The 18,399-nt window shown below is 31.1% G+C and overlaps 2 protein-coding genes across 2 annotated transcripts in view; one reads left to right on the top strand and one right to left on the bottom strand.

Annotated features, from left to right (window-relative positions):
• Window positions 1-610: 610 nt before the first annotated feature.
• Window positions 611-18,399, bottom strand: part of LOC129941666 (putative uncharacterized protein DDB_G0277255) — a 221,598-nt gene continuing 203,809 nt past the window's right edge. The window contains 1 exon segment of the mRNA XM_056050360.1: window positions 611-14,607. Coding sequence (XP_055906335.1) covers window positions 12,375-14,607 — 2,233 coding nt within the window. The 3' untranslated portion in view covers window positions 611-12,374.
• Window positions 4,357-5,610, top strand: LOC129948885 (tigger transposable element-derived protein 4-like). The gene is made up of 4 exons (XM_056060031.1): window positions 4,357-4,558; window positions 4,634-4,692; window positions 4,809-5,000; window positions 5,485-5,610. The coding sequence occupies exons 1-4, from the start codon at window positions 4,357-4,359 to the stop codon at window positions 5,608-5,610; spliced, it is 579 nt and encodes a 192-aa protein (XP_055916006.1).

The raw sequence follows: 18,399 nt of genomic DNA, 5'->3' as shown, positions 1-18,399 counted from the left end.
TGGGCTAACCCCTTGTCAAAAAAAAAATAATTTTTTCATCATTGTTCCCGATCCCATCGAGATATACATTTTAAGATAGGTCTTTCCAAGCCCTATAAATAGCTGCAAAGTAAAACCCTCTGCGAGCTCTTGTTTCAGAAATATTTGAGGTTAACTAAAATTAGAGAATTTCGACCCAGACAACAAAAATGATCTGTAAGTGGCGTCATATGCGCAACCAAGCCTTGCAAAAATATGCGGCTTTCACTGCCTGGAAGCAAACAAATACACCTTTCCAACAATGTGAAAATCTTTCCAATACTCGACAATTTTCATTTTTTCAGTTTTTCGAAAAATCGTGGGCTTGTCAAAAAAAAATAATTTTTTCATCATTGTTCCCGATCCCATCAAAATATACATTTTAAGATAGGTCTTTCCAAGCCCTATAAATAGCTGCAAACTAAAACCCTCTGCGAGCTCTTGTTTCAGAAATATTTGAGGTTAACTAAAATTACAGAATTCCGACCTAGACAACGAAAAGTATCTGTAAGTGGCGTTATTTTGTATATGTTAGTTAGCCAGGGCTTGAAGACAACAACAGTCCTTATTGACAAGAAATGAAAGTCAAACATCTATTTCCTTATAATGTTATGAATTTATTCAATGAATCCATATTTCTTTCAGTTTTATTTTGTTATAGTATATACATGGCTTATTTTAATGTCTCTATATTACATATCATTTTATATTTGTTGTTGTGTAATTTTTACGTAAGATTTCTTTGCTATAACCTATTTTTGTTTATTCTTTTTATGTTTTTATTTATTTAAATATTAAATTTAATAACAAACTTCATTATTTCTGTAATATGGCGATGAAGGTTTCATTTTTTTCTTTTTTAATTTATGTTTAAATATCTACTATAACTACAAATAATGTTATTTTTTTGTTTATAATTAAAAATATTTTATTTATTTTTTGTAAAATTATTTTCCAGTCTCTTAGAATTTAAATTAAAAAAATTTAAGAATACATACATTCAGTGATAAAGTAAATATAATTTGTTAGTGTACATTTATTTTATATCGAATAGCCAGAACTAGGAATTCACAATAAATCAAAAAGAATTATTTTCATAATAAACGTTTTATTTTCAAGGCTGGATAATGTTCGTCCAAGCACTTTTAGTAAACATTTTGTTTTGAAAGTAAATAAGTTTCAAATGTATTTCTCATGTTTAACGTCGTATACTGTATTATAGATATTGATGATGATTTAAATTTAGCTCTGTTTAATTTGGAGTCGAAAACTTAATATGCTTCAAGGATCAAAGAAAACATGGTATTGGTAAAGTATAGACATAATGCGTTCGCATTTTTAAAAAGATGATCAAACTTTAAAATAAAAGTATTAAAGAGAAAGGTGGACTTTGTAGTAAAGGCAGACATATAGCTGCGTGTGTCGTAAAGGGTGAGTGTTCTTGAAAACAAGTAATCACAAGTTACAAAAAGGATAGTTTTTGGTACAACTTTTTATTTTTTTAAATTAAGAACAAAGTTAAGTATAATGTTCTAACTGCAGCTGAAATAAAACATCTAAGATAACACAGAATAGCTGAGTTTTTATTTCGGCTCCATGTAAAGATAAATTCCCAGACTAATATGGACCTGATTTGTTCTTCCACAAAACCGACATGACAAATGGAACATTAAAACGTTTAACAAATTAATGGAGCTGGGAATAAGGCCATTTAAGTTACTTGTTTTCAAATTAAACCACACAAACAGCTTATTTGTATACATATTTTTTTAAATGAGCCAAAACAAATTTCGTCTTTCCAATAATTCAATGTTTTTTAAATTAATAGACATTTTTAACATAATTTAACAAGTTCCAATGTTTTATTTTCACTTAAGTTATTTGTTTGTAAAATATTTGCAAAATGCTGATTTTATGAGAAAAGATGTGGGATGCCAACGTGGAATTTTATTTAATATGACATATGAGGCCTTGTAAACTTTTTTGTATGCATTTACTTTACTAAATAACGGTTTACAAAATTTAAATTATCGATTTCACAAGAATCGTTTGTATACCTCAATTATTACTAATTCGACTTTTGTTTTGAATTTGCGTACTTTTTGCTTTGAATTTAAAATTTACTTTAAAAAAATCATTTTTCATACATTTTTTTATACATTAACATTTTTCTTATTTTTTTTTTGTTTTTCTGATGTATCGAATTGACTCAACGAATTGATTTAAATCGTTTTTAAAATTCTATTTATGGCTTTTGATATTTTTGGGCAAACATATGATAGCGACCAACAAATAAACGACCGATCAAATATCTTTAAGATTAGTTGAAAACAAAATATTAAGGGAAAGGTTTCTCATTAGTTCAATTAATTGCAGTGTTCGAGTTGGATTCTAGTCAACATTCAGCTTTTTATAGCCAATAACTATGATTTTTCATATTCAACTACCAAATACCAATGTGATTCAGTGATGGCCAAATATTAATCCTTGTTAAAAAAAGACTGTCCTTATAGAAGGCTCATCTCTATTTTCGACTTTTCGGTGTAATGCAGCTAAAAAAAGGATTTACAGCTTTTTTAAAACAAAAAAAGACTTTACCATCAAAGATGAAAGCCTTAAGAACAGACATCTCTATTATCAAATTTTGTGTCAATTAAGACTGAAGATACACCCAGCGACCAAAGAAAAAATCACATTGATCTATTCTTATATTTTTGTGTTTTAACGTTTAAATTACAAATTGTGTCTCTTTTCTTACTATTTTGACAAAGAAGCAGTCGTAACATAAGGTACAATTATTTAAAACCAAGCGTTAACTTAAATTATCATAGTTTTGTCTATTCCTTTTTTAACTAAGCTGTTACCTTTAGTGGAATTGTAGCATTCAATAAGATTTTCTCCAATGACTTTTGCTTTATGGATGAGGAAGGGAAGTTCTTCATCTCCTCGTTATATGCCCTGCTCTAGCTCAAAAATGCAAGATTTACCTAGGAGAATTCTTCTATAACGATCCTAACTATCTCAATCATATTAACATAATCAGTCTTTTACGTTTCGTAAGGGACTCAAACTGGTTTTATTGAGCTTAGAAAAAATTCTCAAGATTCATGTAGATTCACAATGAGCCACGAGACTGGTCTAAGTGTGTTCTACTTTATCATGTAGAGCAACTTTAACCTAACCTAATGTCCTTAAAACTTTCCAGTCTAATGGTTCAATTTCGCCAAAAATTGGGAGTGGAAGTCCCAAGTCGATTTCATCAATAGTGTCTTATTCACCGACTTTCAATCCGAAACAGATTACACTATGCTGGAGACATCAACAATGCTTTTCAGTCACAAAGCAGAAAAGAAAGTGCAGAAGGCATCTTCTCTGGTAAAACTTACAAAGATTGGACGGGAAATGCTTGAGGACAAGTTTTTTTTTCGGATGAATCCAAGTTTAATTTCTTTGGACCCTATAGCAATGTGATAGCTCGCCGTGAAAAAGGAGAAAGGTATTCGGATGAATGTCTTTTTAGTCGTTTAAAACATTCTCCTCCATTTGGTGTTGGAGCCATTATCATAATGAGTTATGATATAAATTTAGGTGTTTTGGAGCAAGATTCCGAGCCTATCGGAAATTTAATTTTCGAAAATGACTCAGCTTCATGCCATCGAGCCAAAACGTTACATTTAAACTTAATTTAATGCATTTTGTGGACTATTTTAAAAACTGAGAAGTTCTTTACACAGTCGAAGTTCCATAACTTGAACCTCCTTAAGTCGAATTTCTCTATAACTCAAAATTTTATTAAGAACTTTGATTTTTCAATCTTATTTTCATGAATTTTTCCCTCCATAATTCGAACGTCTGTAATTAGAATTTTTCTATAAATCGAATTTTTTAGATTCCGTTTGATGCCAAATAGTCTCTATGACTCGAACTTTTTCTCCTATTGGGGAAATCTCTTTTTCGACATTTACTGAGGCTACTATAATTATTTTAGAAGTTTTTTCAGCAGAAATAAATCAACTTTTGTTTCAATTTTGTGAAAAATAGTTGAGTCTACTGTGATTAATTTCTGTAGTTTTGTTTGAAGAAGAGGGATGGCTTTTCATAGTGTGTATGTTTTTCTTTTGAACTTCGGTTTTGAACGGGTTAACGAGTTTTTATGCGCAAAGTTCCTAGTTTTGTTTATTTTCTTTTTTAAGTTCGCAAAGCAGCAATTCACGAATTTAAAATGTCAGCAAGAAAATTAAAGGATCTTCCTTTTGAACAAATGCCGAAAGTCATAAATGAAATTGAGAGTGGTGTTAAAAAGAAAATCGTTGCCATAAAAGTACACTTTCACAAAAAATGCTTGAACTTCACAAAACGAAAAAACCTCTAAAATATGATCGTGTTGACAAGGCTGTCTCCAATTGGTTTACGGAAGCCAGCCGTGAAAACCTCCCAATTGCAGGGACAATTATAAAGGAGAAGGCTAAAAGGTTTGCAATTAAAATAGGAGAAACTGATTTTGCTGCAAGTATAGGTTGGCTTGATAAAGTCAAAAAAGGTAGGTTCGACGTGACAACAAATTGTACATACAGAGTTTTTATGTATGTTTACAATATTTTGTTGTTTCAATTAGAAATGGCATTGTTCAAAAAACAGTATCTGGAGAGAGTGCCTCACTTGATCAAGAAGACTGTAAGCAAAATGTTCTACCATAACTAATCGAAGGTTACAGTGAAGATGATATATTCAATGTAGACAAAACTGGACTTTTTTATAAATGCCTTCCAAATAAAACATTGACTTTTAAGGGTAAGAAATGTCACGGTGGTAAACATAGTAAAGAGCGGGAAACATGTGTGATTGCGCCAAATATAAGTGGCAAACGCAATAAGCCACGATGTTTACGAGGAGTAAAGTCTTTACCTGTAAAGTACCGAGGAAACAAAAAGTCGTGGATGGTAACTGACTTTTTTGAAGATTGGGGTAAGGAATGGGGCAAGGTATTTTTAATCAAAACCAAAAATCCTTCTTTTTGTTGACAACTACAATGCAAACAAATCACCAACAAACTTAAAGTCTATTAAGCTAATTTTGTTCCACCAAACATGACAGCCGCCCTACAACCAATGGATCAAGGTGTTATCATCAGCAAAATACTTTCCTCAATAGAAGAGGGGAATGTTAGTCCAAAAATAACCTTACTGGACTGCATAAAAAATGTTTCAATGTCATGGAACTATGATGTAAAGGCTCCACAATATGAAGTTTATTTATAAAAGCTGGATTTGGCAAACTTTCTCATTGGGATGAGAAGACGATTTAAGTTTGGCAGAGCTAGGAGAAATTTACGCAGACTTTGGTGTGCCCATAAATGAGTTCAGAGAAATGCAAGAGGATTTTTCGCGTATACAAAATACACAAGGTATAATATGCAGCCTTCCAGAATACATTAACTTGGGTAGTTAAATTATTGTTTGTGATAAGCAGCGTGATGAAGAAATTTCACTTTCGGTTGCATCTGATGAAGTGGAATCCATCAGTGACAATGAAGTTGATGCTGATGCAGCTTTAGTTGAAGGCTTAACTGTGCAGCTGAAACAAGGTCCATGAAGCCTTGGAAACGAATGAATTCTGATTTTTTTTAAGCTTCTGTTAATCATAAACCGTTTTGTTTTCTTAAATCATATTCCAATAAAGTAAAATAAAAATTAAACTAACTTTTGTTTTACTTCATTAAATCGAAGTTTCTATAACTCGTTTTTTTTTCATTCATTTTGTGAGTTCGACTTATGGAAGTTTCACTTCATTCAGTTAAAACGTTTTAAAGATACTCCCCGAATCTCATCACTTTCATGAATCCGATTTAGAACTGTCTCGCAAAAAATGGGGAAAAATTAGAAGAAAAAAACGCCCAGAAACTATATTTGAAATAAAATCGTTGATAAAAGATGTTTTGTACACCGAAATAAATGAAAATTATTTAAAAAAGTTGTTCAATTTTATGCCAAACTGCATTGGTGAGGTCATGAAGAAAAGTGTGGGACAAAGAAAAATTAATTATTATTGTTTTTGGTTTGTATGTACTTAATTGTTTAATAAATATCCGTTAAAATAAACTGCAAAATTTTTAAGAAAACATTATTTTCTTGCCCTTAAATTTTGAAATTACGAGTTCTTCGAAATTTTGAAATACTAAAAAAAAAACAAAGACATCTTAAGAATTTTAATAAAATTAATTATGTATGCTGCTTATTGTAAAAATTGGGGACTGGAAATAAATTTTGCAAAATCTAAGATAATGGTATTCTAAAATGGTGCAGGTCGGGCCGCAAAAGGAAAAAATTGGAGATATCATGGAGTAGGATTAGAAGTAGTCAAGGATTATGTATGTTTATCTGGGAATGACTCTCATGTTTAATTTGAATGTTTAATTTGAAACACCTCAAAGCTAAAACTGATGCTGCTAGAACTGCTATTTTCTCGAACTGGAGGAAAATTTTTAATAATAACAAAATATGAAGTTTTTAACGCAACTGCAAAAGCATTTCTGTTTTATGGAGCACAGATCTGGGATGTTCGGAAATGCGAAATTGTTGAAAATTTGCTTCGATTCTTCCTAAGTATATGTATCATTTGGAAACAGGGCTTTCGACACTCTTTGTATCAACATTGAAGCTGAGCGCAGACTATTTGATACCGGTGATTAATATGGACCGAAACCGATTGCCAAATATTATGTTGAGAAGTGTCATGCGTCGAAAAACTGGATTCTACAAGGAATGGATTGATCCTGCTGCAAATTGTGGTATTATTCTAGAACTGAATTGATGAACTGGCCTCCAGATGAAAAAACCACTGTACGAGGTCATCCAATCGATCGATGAAAATGAAAGGAACACATTTATAAAAAAGGCAAGAACATCAACGGAAGGGACATTTATTCGAAACTTAACTATGATCTAAATGTACATAATTACTTTAGGCTCGATTTTTCAAGAAAAACTATTGAACTATTTTTAAAGTAAGAAGTGAACTTCTTAACCTAAATTGTATGCCACACAGAAACGGTTTGGTTAATATTTGCTCCTTATGCAATATGGGATTGAACGAAAACATTATGTCCGATATTGAAGGAGCTAAGGAGACTCTTTTTTCGAAAAAGCTATCTAAGCGAGAATGAAATAGAAGGTTAAATAAATGGAGAAGATTGGTTGCTGATCCAAAAATATACCACCGAAACGTTGATCTTTAGAAGAAGAATCATAGTTGAAAATTTTTAAACTACCTTTTTTTGTATTTTTGTATCTACTAAAAGTCATGTTTGTCTTTGGATTTTGTAAATAAATTTAAAGTAAGCAATTTTCATTTCCCAGTAAAAGTAATTAAAGTTAATTTTGTTTCGACTTAACTTGTCACAACTACTGCCCTTTTTATTGTTTGTTTGAATTAAAAGTAAATTTTGCTACAAGTCAATAAGTAAAAATTACTTGAAAAAAACTAAAATTTGTATGATTTGAAATTGAAAAAAACGACATTGTTGTCATGCCTCATTATTTATTCCTTAAACCAAAAAATGTATGTAACAAGAACCTTAATATTATTGAATAAAAATATCTATCTTAAGAATTTTAAAAACACCTGATGTTTTATTAAGCAGAATTACTGCAAGGGTTTCTTTGTCGCTGGGTGTATGATAGTTTCTTTGTGTGATCAAAACTATAGATTTTTTAACAATGTATAAAGACTACAAGGAAACATGTATATAGATTTTTCTACACATTGGCTGGCTAGTTGAATTCAACTTGAATATGCCCTCAGCAATTCTTCACTAGTGTGAAATATTACGTTGCCTCTCTCCCAACTGCAATCTTAATTGAAAAAAACAACAAAAATGCGGTAGAAAAACATTTAAAAATAACATCTTCAATATTTAAAAAAACAAATTTCGAAAACTTTAGATTCCGTTTGCAGGCAATCGATTTCGATCAATGATCGTTTTTTACGTCATAAGTTCATCGCTCTCTTATGAATACTTTTAAAGTGGTGTTATTTTTTACTCTTAAGTATATTTTACATAATAATTTTTTTAATTTACTGACAAAACATTGTATTTTGAAATTCCGTTTTACTTAATTTGTATATAAGCGCTTTTTTATTCTCGTTCGTACTTATTCTAGAAATTTGTTTTAATTTATTTTTATCAAAAAGATTTTTATTTTATATTCTGAAAGGATACCATTTTGTTTTGTTTTTGTTTTTAATTTTTGCATCAAATTTTTCTTTCAAAACTTTTTATCCTTTTCATTATTGGGAATTTAACAAATATACATTTAAAGGCTAAAATTGGGTTTTTGTTACTTAGAATCTATTTTTATGTATGTTATTTTTAATTAATTTAATATCTATATTTTTTTTGTTTGTTTGTTTAATTTGTTAATAATATTTTTATGTATATAATTTAATTTTTTTTTTCATATATAAATCGACTAAAACGCTTAAATATTACAAAATTCAACATCACTAACAACAGTTCATGTTATTTTTCTTGCTTTTATAAAGTTTTCATATTAAAAAAAAAATATAATATATTAATTTAAACTGTTGAGAATTTTATTAATGTAGTACCTACAATTAAAAATGTGTATTTCTAGGGGTTCGTTTTTGTATTTCATAGGTTATTTGGTATAATTCTGCGTAAACTACAATTTAAAATATGCAATTATTCGTTTTGTTTAACAATTTTTTTAAATGTTTTTTTCTTTTGTTTTTCATTTTATAATTTAATTTAATTTATGTGTTATGTTTTGTGTTTTCAGATTTTTTAAATATATTTGAGTAAAATATATGTAATATATACTTTTCATGGAAAGTGACAAAAATAAATCGACAACAAAATGCCAAAAATTGTTTGTTAGATTTGTTTTCGTCTTTATTTGGAGGTGTTAACGATTTTTTAATTATTAATTTTAATTCATAAATTTTTGCGACCGAAATTTGTGACTATATCTACATTTTGATGATGGACTGTGGCGTTTAGTAATACGTTTATGTACTTTGTGTATAATTAATAAATGTGAGAAAAAGAAATAAGTTCTGGGTTGAAGATATTTTGCTGCAATCAAATGTTAAGAGCCTTAACCTTTCCTTAGTTTTCCCAAAAATAAAATACTGAATAACAATGTAAACGTATCATAACAAATTGTTTCTTGGAATAAAATGTATTTTCAATGAATAAATTATTGGGGAATATACATTCCTGAGAAATAATAAAACAGAGTTAACCTTGGCTAAGCTCAAAGTGGTGAGACATTCGTTTAAGAATGTTTTACTATACAGGGTCCAACATTCGAAGTGTAACCAGTTTAATTCCGTGTTTTTATAAATTGAGGTATTTGTAAACTGTCAAAACGGTAGAGTTTACTTGAAAAATTATTCATACGAGATTTTAGCTCATCGTTGTTGACCTTGCCTTGGCTCAAAAGTGACGAGACATTAACTCAAGAATGATTTACTATACAGGGTCCAACACTCGAAGTGTTACCAGTTTAAAACCGTTGCTACATCTGTCACAGCTGTTTAGAAATTTGTTAAGTGCCAATTCTAAATGTTGTTTAAAAGCGTACAGAATTATTTTGCATGGTCTTAAACCTAAGCAGCAACAAGCTAGACTGGAGAGAGCGGTGATGTTGGCTTATTTTGGAGAAAGTGGTGAGTTTCCGAAAATCGTGTTTTTTGACGATAAAATTTTCGAAATTGAGGTATTTGTAAACTTTCAAAATGGTAGAGTTTACTTGAAGAACCCTTTATATGATTTTTAATTTGATTCATCGGTTGGGCATCAGGAGGCAGTGCTCACCACAAATTCAGATGGGTGCCCTCCAATCGTTTGCATTGAGGATAGCTTCAAAGTAAATGCGACGTGTTATCGGAAAAATATTCTTGAGGCTGCTTTGAACTTTTCAACAAAACTCTGCAGAGTCTCACAAGGAGACGAGTGAGTAAACTAATAAAGGTTGAAAAACAACCTTCTAAAGTTTATTTCGTCTTCACAATGGCTCTTTTATTATAAAAAAAAAAAAACAATAGCTCTTGAATTCACCAGACGGGAATTCTATAGACCATTTTCTTTGGGCTATTTTGAAAAGCAAGGTCCGAAGTAAAAAACACAACAGCCTCAAGATGCTAAAGTTAGCCATTGTCCGTGAGTGGGCTAAAATGCAGAAAAGTTACGATCGGGCAGCTTGCCATTCGTTTTTTGACCGTCTCAAAGCAATATTTAAGGTAAAGGTGGGTATATCGAGTGAATAGATTCTGACCTTTTCACTATTTTAACAAAATTCTGGTAATTGAAATAAATGAAAATCCTTTTCCAAACCAAATTTATGGCTTCTTGAATAGGTAACACTTCGAGTGCCGGACCCTGTAGTTCAACACGTAAGATCAAGCTTATAATTGTAAAAAAATTAATTTAAAATTCAAACTAATTTGAGAAAAATGAAAATTTACAATTTTGTATGAACCCAAGTGATTGTTTGAATAAGTTTAGATTCTTTTCGAAATCGAGATTATAAAAGGTGTATCCCAAGAAAATCGATTGGGTTAAAAGATTGTTAACTTTATTATTTGCAAGACTAAAATGAAAATTCCAAGATAAGAACTCACTTTAATGTAATTTGTTTAAAAAAAAAGTGAAAATGAGTAACTAACTTTTATGAATTGTTTGTTATGTGTTTGTACATATTTTTGGCAGTAAAATTTTGCTATTTTTAAATTTGTTTATATTAAGGAAAGAAGAGAGAATCTTTTTTTTTAAATGCATTGGAATGTTTTTTTGTTTTGTTTGTTTGTTTGATTTATATTAATTTATTTGAGTTGCGTTTATTCTTTTAGTATGTTTATTATGTATTTATGTATATTTTGCTTTCTATAATAAATTGAGCTATATTTAATTTTGTTTTCCTAACTTTCCTAAAAGAAAACTTTTAATTTTTTTTAAAGTTGCTTTTCTGTACATTGTGAAATGTTGTTTATTTTGTTTTGCTTTGTTTTAAGTTATATGTAATTTTAACTATTGTAAGGTTTGTCTTTTATTTGATTTCTTATGTTGATTTTTGATTTTCTGAGCTAAATAAAAATAATTTATTATTTTTTACTTTTATATGGTGTAAGATTTTAATAAACAATAGGTAAAGAAATTGAGAACGAAAATAGTAAGAATTTGTGAAATAAAACAGGATAGAAATTTAAAAGTGACTCTAAAAACGATGGTAAAGTAGAGTAAGCTAAATCGATTAATATAAACTGAAGTTCTTGAAAACTGCACCGTTTAGAAAATATATGCACATTGAAATATGAAATATAGGAACCGGAACTTATAATGATGAGTACAATCAAGGTTCATGTCCCAATTACTTCTTGGTTCCCTTTTTAAAACCAAAACCGTTTTGAATTAAGACAGAGAATTCTGAGCTTAATAATATAGCTTTGCAAATCGGTTTTAATGGATGATCAAATGCACCTCAATGTTTAAACGGTTTTCAGTTAAATTAAATGTATCCAGACATCATAGGCACAGATGATTCATTCTTAAAAACTAATCTATTACTAACCAGACAGGTTCTGGTCTTTGCTTCGACAAATTTTTCAGTGATTTAGCTTTGAAATATATTTAAAAAACTGAACAAAATTACTTTCAAAAGGGTTTTCTAGGAGATGAACATTCTTAGTAACTCAAGATATGAAAAATAATCACCTTCTAGAGGAAGTCTTTACAATACTTTGAATACTAATTGATAGTTCCTTTTTACGATATTTCTCTTACACCATTCAAGTTTTGTGACTTTTTTGATAGAAGTCAAAATACAAAAATGATTCATACTGAAACCAAAACAGTTCGTTTCGTTTTTGAAATTCTATTACAAAATCCGAAAACTATTTTCAAACTAATAGAATTTTTATGTTAATTTGATTTTGTAATTGAATTTTACGATTAAAACAGTTTCTATGTTAAAAGTGATTTGTTTTTTAAAATTGCAACATTCGTAATCTATAGCTATTTTGTTTTTGTTTGCTTTGTTTTTTGAAAACTTTGTATTGTTTATTTGTGTATTTTTGTATTTTTTAATTTTTTGATTTAATTTAGCTTAGCTTCACTTAATTTTTCGGTTTATTGACGTCACAAAAATTTATTTCGCTTCGAATTAATAATAAAAAATCCCTAGCAACATCTTCGAGTCGTGTATTCTGAATCCTGAATCCTGATATACTGAAAGTGTTTTACTGATGATGGTGTTTTGTGTAGAGTAGTGTCTTTTTTATTATTACCTCTGCCGCCTACCAGAAGTAGGAGGAAATTTTTATGACGTCTCTAAAAATCATACTTTGAAAGTTTTTTCTCTGCGATGCTGACGCTGCTGCACTCCGTTTGAGGCGAGATTACCATTGCTAGCGTGCTGTTGTTGCAAGATTTGTTGGCTTTGCTTCATGGTGGCAACAACATTTGAACGATGATGTTGTTGCTGTTGTTTTAACATACGCACTTCGTAATCTCGTGCATCGGCAACGTCGAATGTCGCCGAACGCTGTGTCTTGGGATAGTAATCGTACTCGTGGTCGTCGCAACTAGGATGGCTGGTTGGCGGGGCATGGTACGATAAGGAACGTTTACTAGACTTTGGATGTTGGCGATGCTGGTGATGATTCGAAGAAGACGACGAATGGGACTGCGCTGCGGCTGGTGGAGCAGAGGTGGACGACGATTTTCCAGCTGGACATCGTCGTGCTACATCAACGCCACCGCCGCAGCAGGCACACTCCTACAATTCAGTAACAGAATACAGGTCGTTGTTGGCGTGGGAACCGCCACGTTTTAGAGATCGATAATAGGCGTTTTGTTGCTGTTGTTGCGGGTCGTAGTGGTTTTTGCTACTATTTTGGTGATGATATCCAGACGAGGAATTGCCATTGCTATGATGCGATGAGGCTGTGGAGATGACGTTTGAGGGCTGACGGTGTGACGAAGATGACGACTGTTGTTGGTATTGCGGGTAGTTTTGTTCTTGTTGTTGTTGCTGCTGTTGATGCTTCGAACTGGTTTTATATTGCTCCATGTAAGACATTCCCGAGGAAGATTTGTGAGAGTTTTCAAGACTTTCGCTTCGTCGGGATCGTTCTGGTGGTTGAACAGCGACATTTTGACCTCCACGATCATAGCCGAATGTGCTATGGGTGGATGGGTGCTGCTGTTGCTGTTGCTGACGTAAGCTTGAGGATTTTGGAGGCAGGGTTTGCGGATTTACACTGGAATGTCGCGATGACGACCGATCTTCTTTGTGACGATTCTTGGGTGGAAGGGTGGGTGGAGTTATCTTGTTATTTTGTTGCGGTTGTTGGCTCTGTATAGAATAGGACTGGGAATTGTTCAATAAATCAGAGCTTCGAGCGCTCGAGATTTGAAGCTTTTGAGAAGTGGGACGTTGTAGAGAGCGATATGAGTTCAGATTTGCAGCACAAAGTGGCTGCTGAGAGATCTTCGTTGAATGTTGTTGCTGATGTTGTGGGATGTCAGGCAGCGGTTGATTGACTATTGAATTGAGTTGTTGTTGTTGTTTTATTTGTTGTCTAGATTGTGATTGCTGTTGGTGCGTTTGCTGTTGTTGTTGTTGTTGCTGCTGTTGCGGTTGCTGCATCAAGGAGGTAGCATTTTGATTTGGTTGGCTCGGTGGTGGAGGCCTGTAGGGCACTGTTTCAATGCTATACACAGAAGGCAGTGGTTGCTGTTGTTGTAATTGTTGTTGCTGTTGCTGAAGTTGTAATTGTTGTTGTTGCTGTTGTTGTTGGTGCTGAAGTTGTTGTTGCTGCTGATGCTGCTGTTGTTGTTGTTGCTGCTGTTGTTGATTATGATATTGTTGGAGTTGCTGCTGCCGCTCACTTTCCTTCTTAGCGGCAGCTGCAGCAATTGAGCTACCCACACCTGTCGTACCTGGAATGTCTGTAAATGTATTCGTTGTGGGGGTTTTCTTGTAGGGTGGTATGCAATCTGGTTGATTGCAATAATCCTTGGAAACAGTTGCAATGCTTGGTGTCTTGGCACTTCGCAAATTTGGACTAGGACTCGTTACGCCTTTGAGTGACCCACCATACCTACCAACATGACGCAATGTGGCACATTTATTTGCTGTTGCCGCTGCCACAATATTAAGATTATTATTTCCCCGCACCGCTTTTGGGCCTATGCTAATGTATTTTGGATCGAAGCGATTAAAACTATTATTAGTTACGTCGCGGGGATCTTTGATGTCGCCATTTTCGTCTAGTTTATTGGTGCTGCCGCCGAAGCCGTCGGTTGTTTTGCAGATTGTATGAGCAGTTGATGTGTTTGATTTAATCGATGAAGCTGATGAACGAGGTAATGTTGCTGATGCGAAGATGTTCTTCATTGACGAACTGCTGCCTGCATTTAAGTTGCAGGCAAGCGATTCTCAGTAGAAGTCATTCGATTCTAGTGTTTTACACTGTTTGCTAAGGGTTGCATATTTTCCATTATTTGGGCCGGCTAAATACGCCGATTGTTGTGATGGTAACCGACCCAATGTGTGGTGACCACTCCTGTGAATAAAAAGATTAGTGTTAAAAACAGTAATTACATTAAAAGAATATATAAAAAAACACCTATCACTTATTACAATATTTAAGTCAATCCGAAATAGTCTAATACAATATCGATATTTTAAGATTATGAACTTTACATTGCAAGAAAGTATTTATAGTTTTTTCTGAGTAACTTCTAACAAGTATAATAACATACATTTGTTTTGTTCGTAATGGATTCAGTAGACCCGCTAGTTTTTGGGATCTTTAATGTAGGACACTTATTACTTCAACTTTCTAAACTTTCTGTAGAAATTGTGACCATACAATTTTAGGTTAAATATAAAATCGTTTTAAATAATTTTCTAGAGCTTATAACTTATGAAAAGCAATAAAATAATAACAGTTCCTAAAATAATTTGAAGAAGTAGTTTACATGTATGCATTAAGCAAAGAAACTAAAGGAATCTAAAACCAACACTTTTATGTAAATAAGGAGCTTATGAAATTCACGTCTTGAATCCCCCTTAACATCTTCTTATTGGTCCTAGTTGATCACACTAAAGTATTTATATTGGTACAATATAAAAAATATTAAATAACGATTAACAAATTGATTTTTTGGCTCTATGCAATAACTCCTAACCTATTAACTCTTTAAAACAAAATAAATAAAAGCCTATATTTCCATACAATGTTAGAAGTAAATTCACATGAAAAAAGTCAGAAAATATTATCTGATGTAAAAACTCCTAATAATAGAGAAATAAATTAAGTCCTAATTAGGAGTTATTTCACTTTTCTTAGGATTAAATTTTCATAGAACAAAAATGTATATTGGGGCCTGATTATAGGATTCGCGCCAATCGTTTTGCTAGCGAGTTTTTCAATTATTGCTTTCACTTTTTTCGTTTTGAATTCGACCAATTTACGAATGTCATAATGTTTGTTGAAGAGTTGAAATACGACACCTTTTTCTTTTGGCGGATTCACAGTGTTAAATATTATTCACTGTTCGATTTCGTGGATTCTTTCTTGAATGTAATTATATAAAAATGTGAGTTAGATTTATTTTAATTTTCTTATAATTTATCCACATTCTACAATAAAATATTGAAAATTTCACAAATTCAATCAAAACAAAACAAAATTGGTGGAAAGCTGTCAAAATTCTGGAATACAGGAAGAAAACGTTAAACCAAAAGTGTCAAATCACTGGAATATAGGTAGAACTATTTTCGCTTCGCCGCAAAGCGAATTCGTTTATATTGAAATACAATACATGGAAAAAAATCGAAGTGATCATTGTGTCAGCACTTTAAAAAACTATCGTCTTACTATCGGCATTCAAAAATAAATACAAAATTATTGAAATAGTTTTGTCTACCAAACGTCGTGGATTTTGAAATATTGATTTTTTCGTGTAGAAACAGCTTAACTTTTACCACTCAAATATGAATTATGTTAACCTGGTAAACTATGCTACAAATTTACAAAATGTAAGTTGATATTCGTTTCGAAACATCTGTAAAAAATTGTATGCGGTATAAAATAAAATATTTATATGCTATAATATACCCTACCTAAATTTTTTGAAATTTCCTAAAAAATGTTTTTAATAGAAATTGTTATAGTTTAAATAAAACTTTCATACCTTAAATTGTACATATTACAACAAAAACCACAAACAAAATGCTCGTATTTACAAATTTAATTTTGAAAAATATGTTTATGCATAAATAAGTTTAATTTAAACTGCAAACTGAATTTTTAAACTTTTCTAAACAAACCAAATAAAAAAAAATAAAAACATTCATATGTACAAATTAATATAAATTAGCAAAATCAAGATTTACTTTTTTTAAATTTAAATACTAAACTTGAAGCATACTTTAAAAAATTAATGGTGAATATAAACGTAATTAACGTTACGGGACTGTTTACAAAAAAATAACTAAGTACAAACTCCTACTTAGCACTTTTACCTAAAAATATTTGAATTATAAAGGGCAAAATATTATATTTAAAGACGTCTTTAAGCACTTTTACTATCTTCAGACTAAAGCATAGTATCGCCACTCCTAAGAGTTAAAAAAACATACCCTTTTTGGTTGAAAACAGTTGAACAGGTTCAGACAACATAAGGGGCTTGAAGATAAGACACATTTTAAGTATATTGGCCACCTGTCAAAAATTGCCTTTCAATGGCTGCGTTCAATCTCAGACAGATAGGGTACCGGATACCTTTTAGTTAGTGTTTTATGTGTAAAATAACAGCTGATCAAAAACAACTGAGATGTCAAAAAAGGAATCCAAAGGTATCCAAGAATTTCTGGGGTTTTTAGGTATCTGAAAGAACAGCTGATTCAACACATGGATGAATTTCAAGAAACTTGAAAATTGATTTCAGAATTTTGTATTTGTTGGTAAACAAAAAGATACAAAATGTAAGTTGAAGTTGTATTTGAGGATGTTCTGTACATAATAGACGATAAAAAAGCTATTTGCCTCCGAATTTTAGAAAGGTAGTTCTGATCTAGCAGCTTCTGCTCATTCGGAAATGAGATCGAAGTTCTTCCAAAATATATCTAGGTATTGTCACTTCATAAAAGTCTTCGTTTCTGTTAGGATAGTTTTCTGTTAAACGGCAATAGTTTAAAAACGGAGATTTCGCAAGTAAATTATTAATCGTATAGAATTCCAATTGAGCTAAGAGGGAATTTAACATATGTAGATTACAGATAAGGGTTATCTCTTATTTATTAAATTGTTACGCACCTATCAATTGAATTATTCATTAAATGTTTTATCTTACAACATGTCATATTGGAGAATGCAGAAGGACTTTTCCGTTACAATATAAAACACAACTTAAAATGAACTTGTAACATGTGTAGGAGTTTGTTTTGCACATGAATAATGATATTTTTTGTAGGTAGGTACTTTCTGCAAGTAAAAGATATTCAAGAAGTGTTCCAAATTTGAAATGAATGACATCTAAGAAATAAACTAGCTGCCTTGCCTTATTTTGGGATCAATGAATGCAATTGACTGCAAATGAAGTTCTACTCACTAAACTTGGCAGTAGTAAGGTAGATTAAATACCAATCTATATAAATTATGCAAAACATATTTAAGATACAAAAATAATTTAATATTTATAACTGCAATAAACGTCTTATCTAAATTGAAGTCCTGCTAATTATTTTATTTAAAAGTTGACGACTATTCTCTGTCGATAGTGAAATTGATTGAGAAGACAATTGAAAGTCTTCAATTAAAATCTATAGGTAAGAAACTAGAATTGGCTATTTAAACATCAACTTAGCTAAACTTGAGAGAATAACTATGAAAAAATGTAAACAAAAAAACAAGACAAAAAATAATTTGAAGCATTCTTAAGTTATAATGAAACAGAACAAGTTAGAGGAATATTTATTCTCCAACCTTGATTCGTTCATTAATGAAAGTAGCATGTACTTCAAAGTTCTTTTATAAATTATCCTGATGTCAACTTTGACGACCCTCATTCAATAAAATGAAAACTCGAACAGTCGAGTTATTGAATTTCCTACAATTTAAAAAACAGTCAAATAATATTCATTTTTTAACTATTCACTCTGGCGTATACTTAATATTTGCTTAATAAAATTTGAAATAAAATTGTGCACCATGGTGATGTATGTATAGTGTATACAAATGAAAATACCACTCAAACCAATAAAAAAAAATTGAATAAAATACAATCTATTAAAAGTTTACATTGAAAGAGTAACTTGGTGAAAATAAAATATAAACAAAATTTATGTA

This window comes from Eupeodes corollae, chromosome 1, assembly GCF_945859685.1.
Source record: "Eupeodes corollae chromosome 1, idEupCoro1.1, whole genome shotgun sequence".
Classification (NCBI taxonomy): domain Eukaryota; kingdom Metazoa; phylum Arthropoda; class Insecta; order Diptera; family Syrphidae; genus Eupeodes; species Eupeodes corollae.
Note: the sequence above shows the minus strand (reverse complement) of the source record. Positions and strands in the feature narration are given on the sequence as shown.

Coding starts and splice junctions, on each gene's coding strand:
- LOC129948885 (XM_056060031.1), top strand. CDS start 4,357: ATGCTTGAACTTCACAAAACGAAAAAACCTCTAAAATATGATCGTGTT. Junction 4,559..4,633: donor GCTTGATAAAGTCAAAAAAG/GTAGGTTCGACG, acceptor TGTTTCAATTAG/AAATGGCATTGTTCAAAAAA. Junction 4,693..4,808: donor CTCACTTGATCAAGAAGACT/GTAAGCAAAATG, acceptor TTGACTTTTAAG/GGTAAGAAATGTCACGGTGG.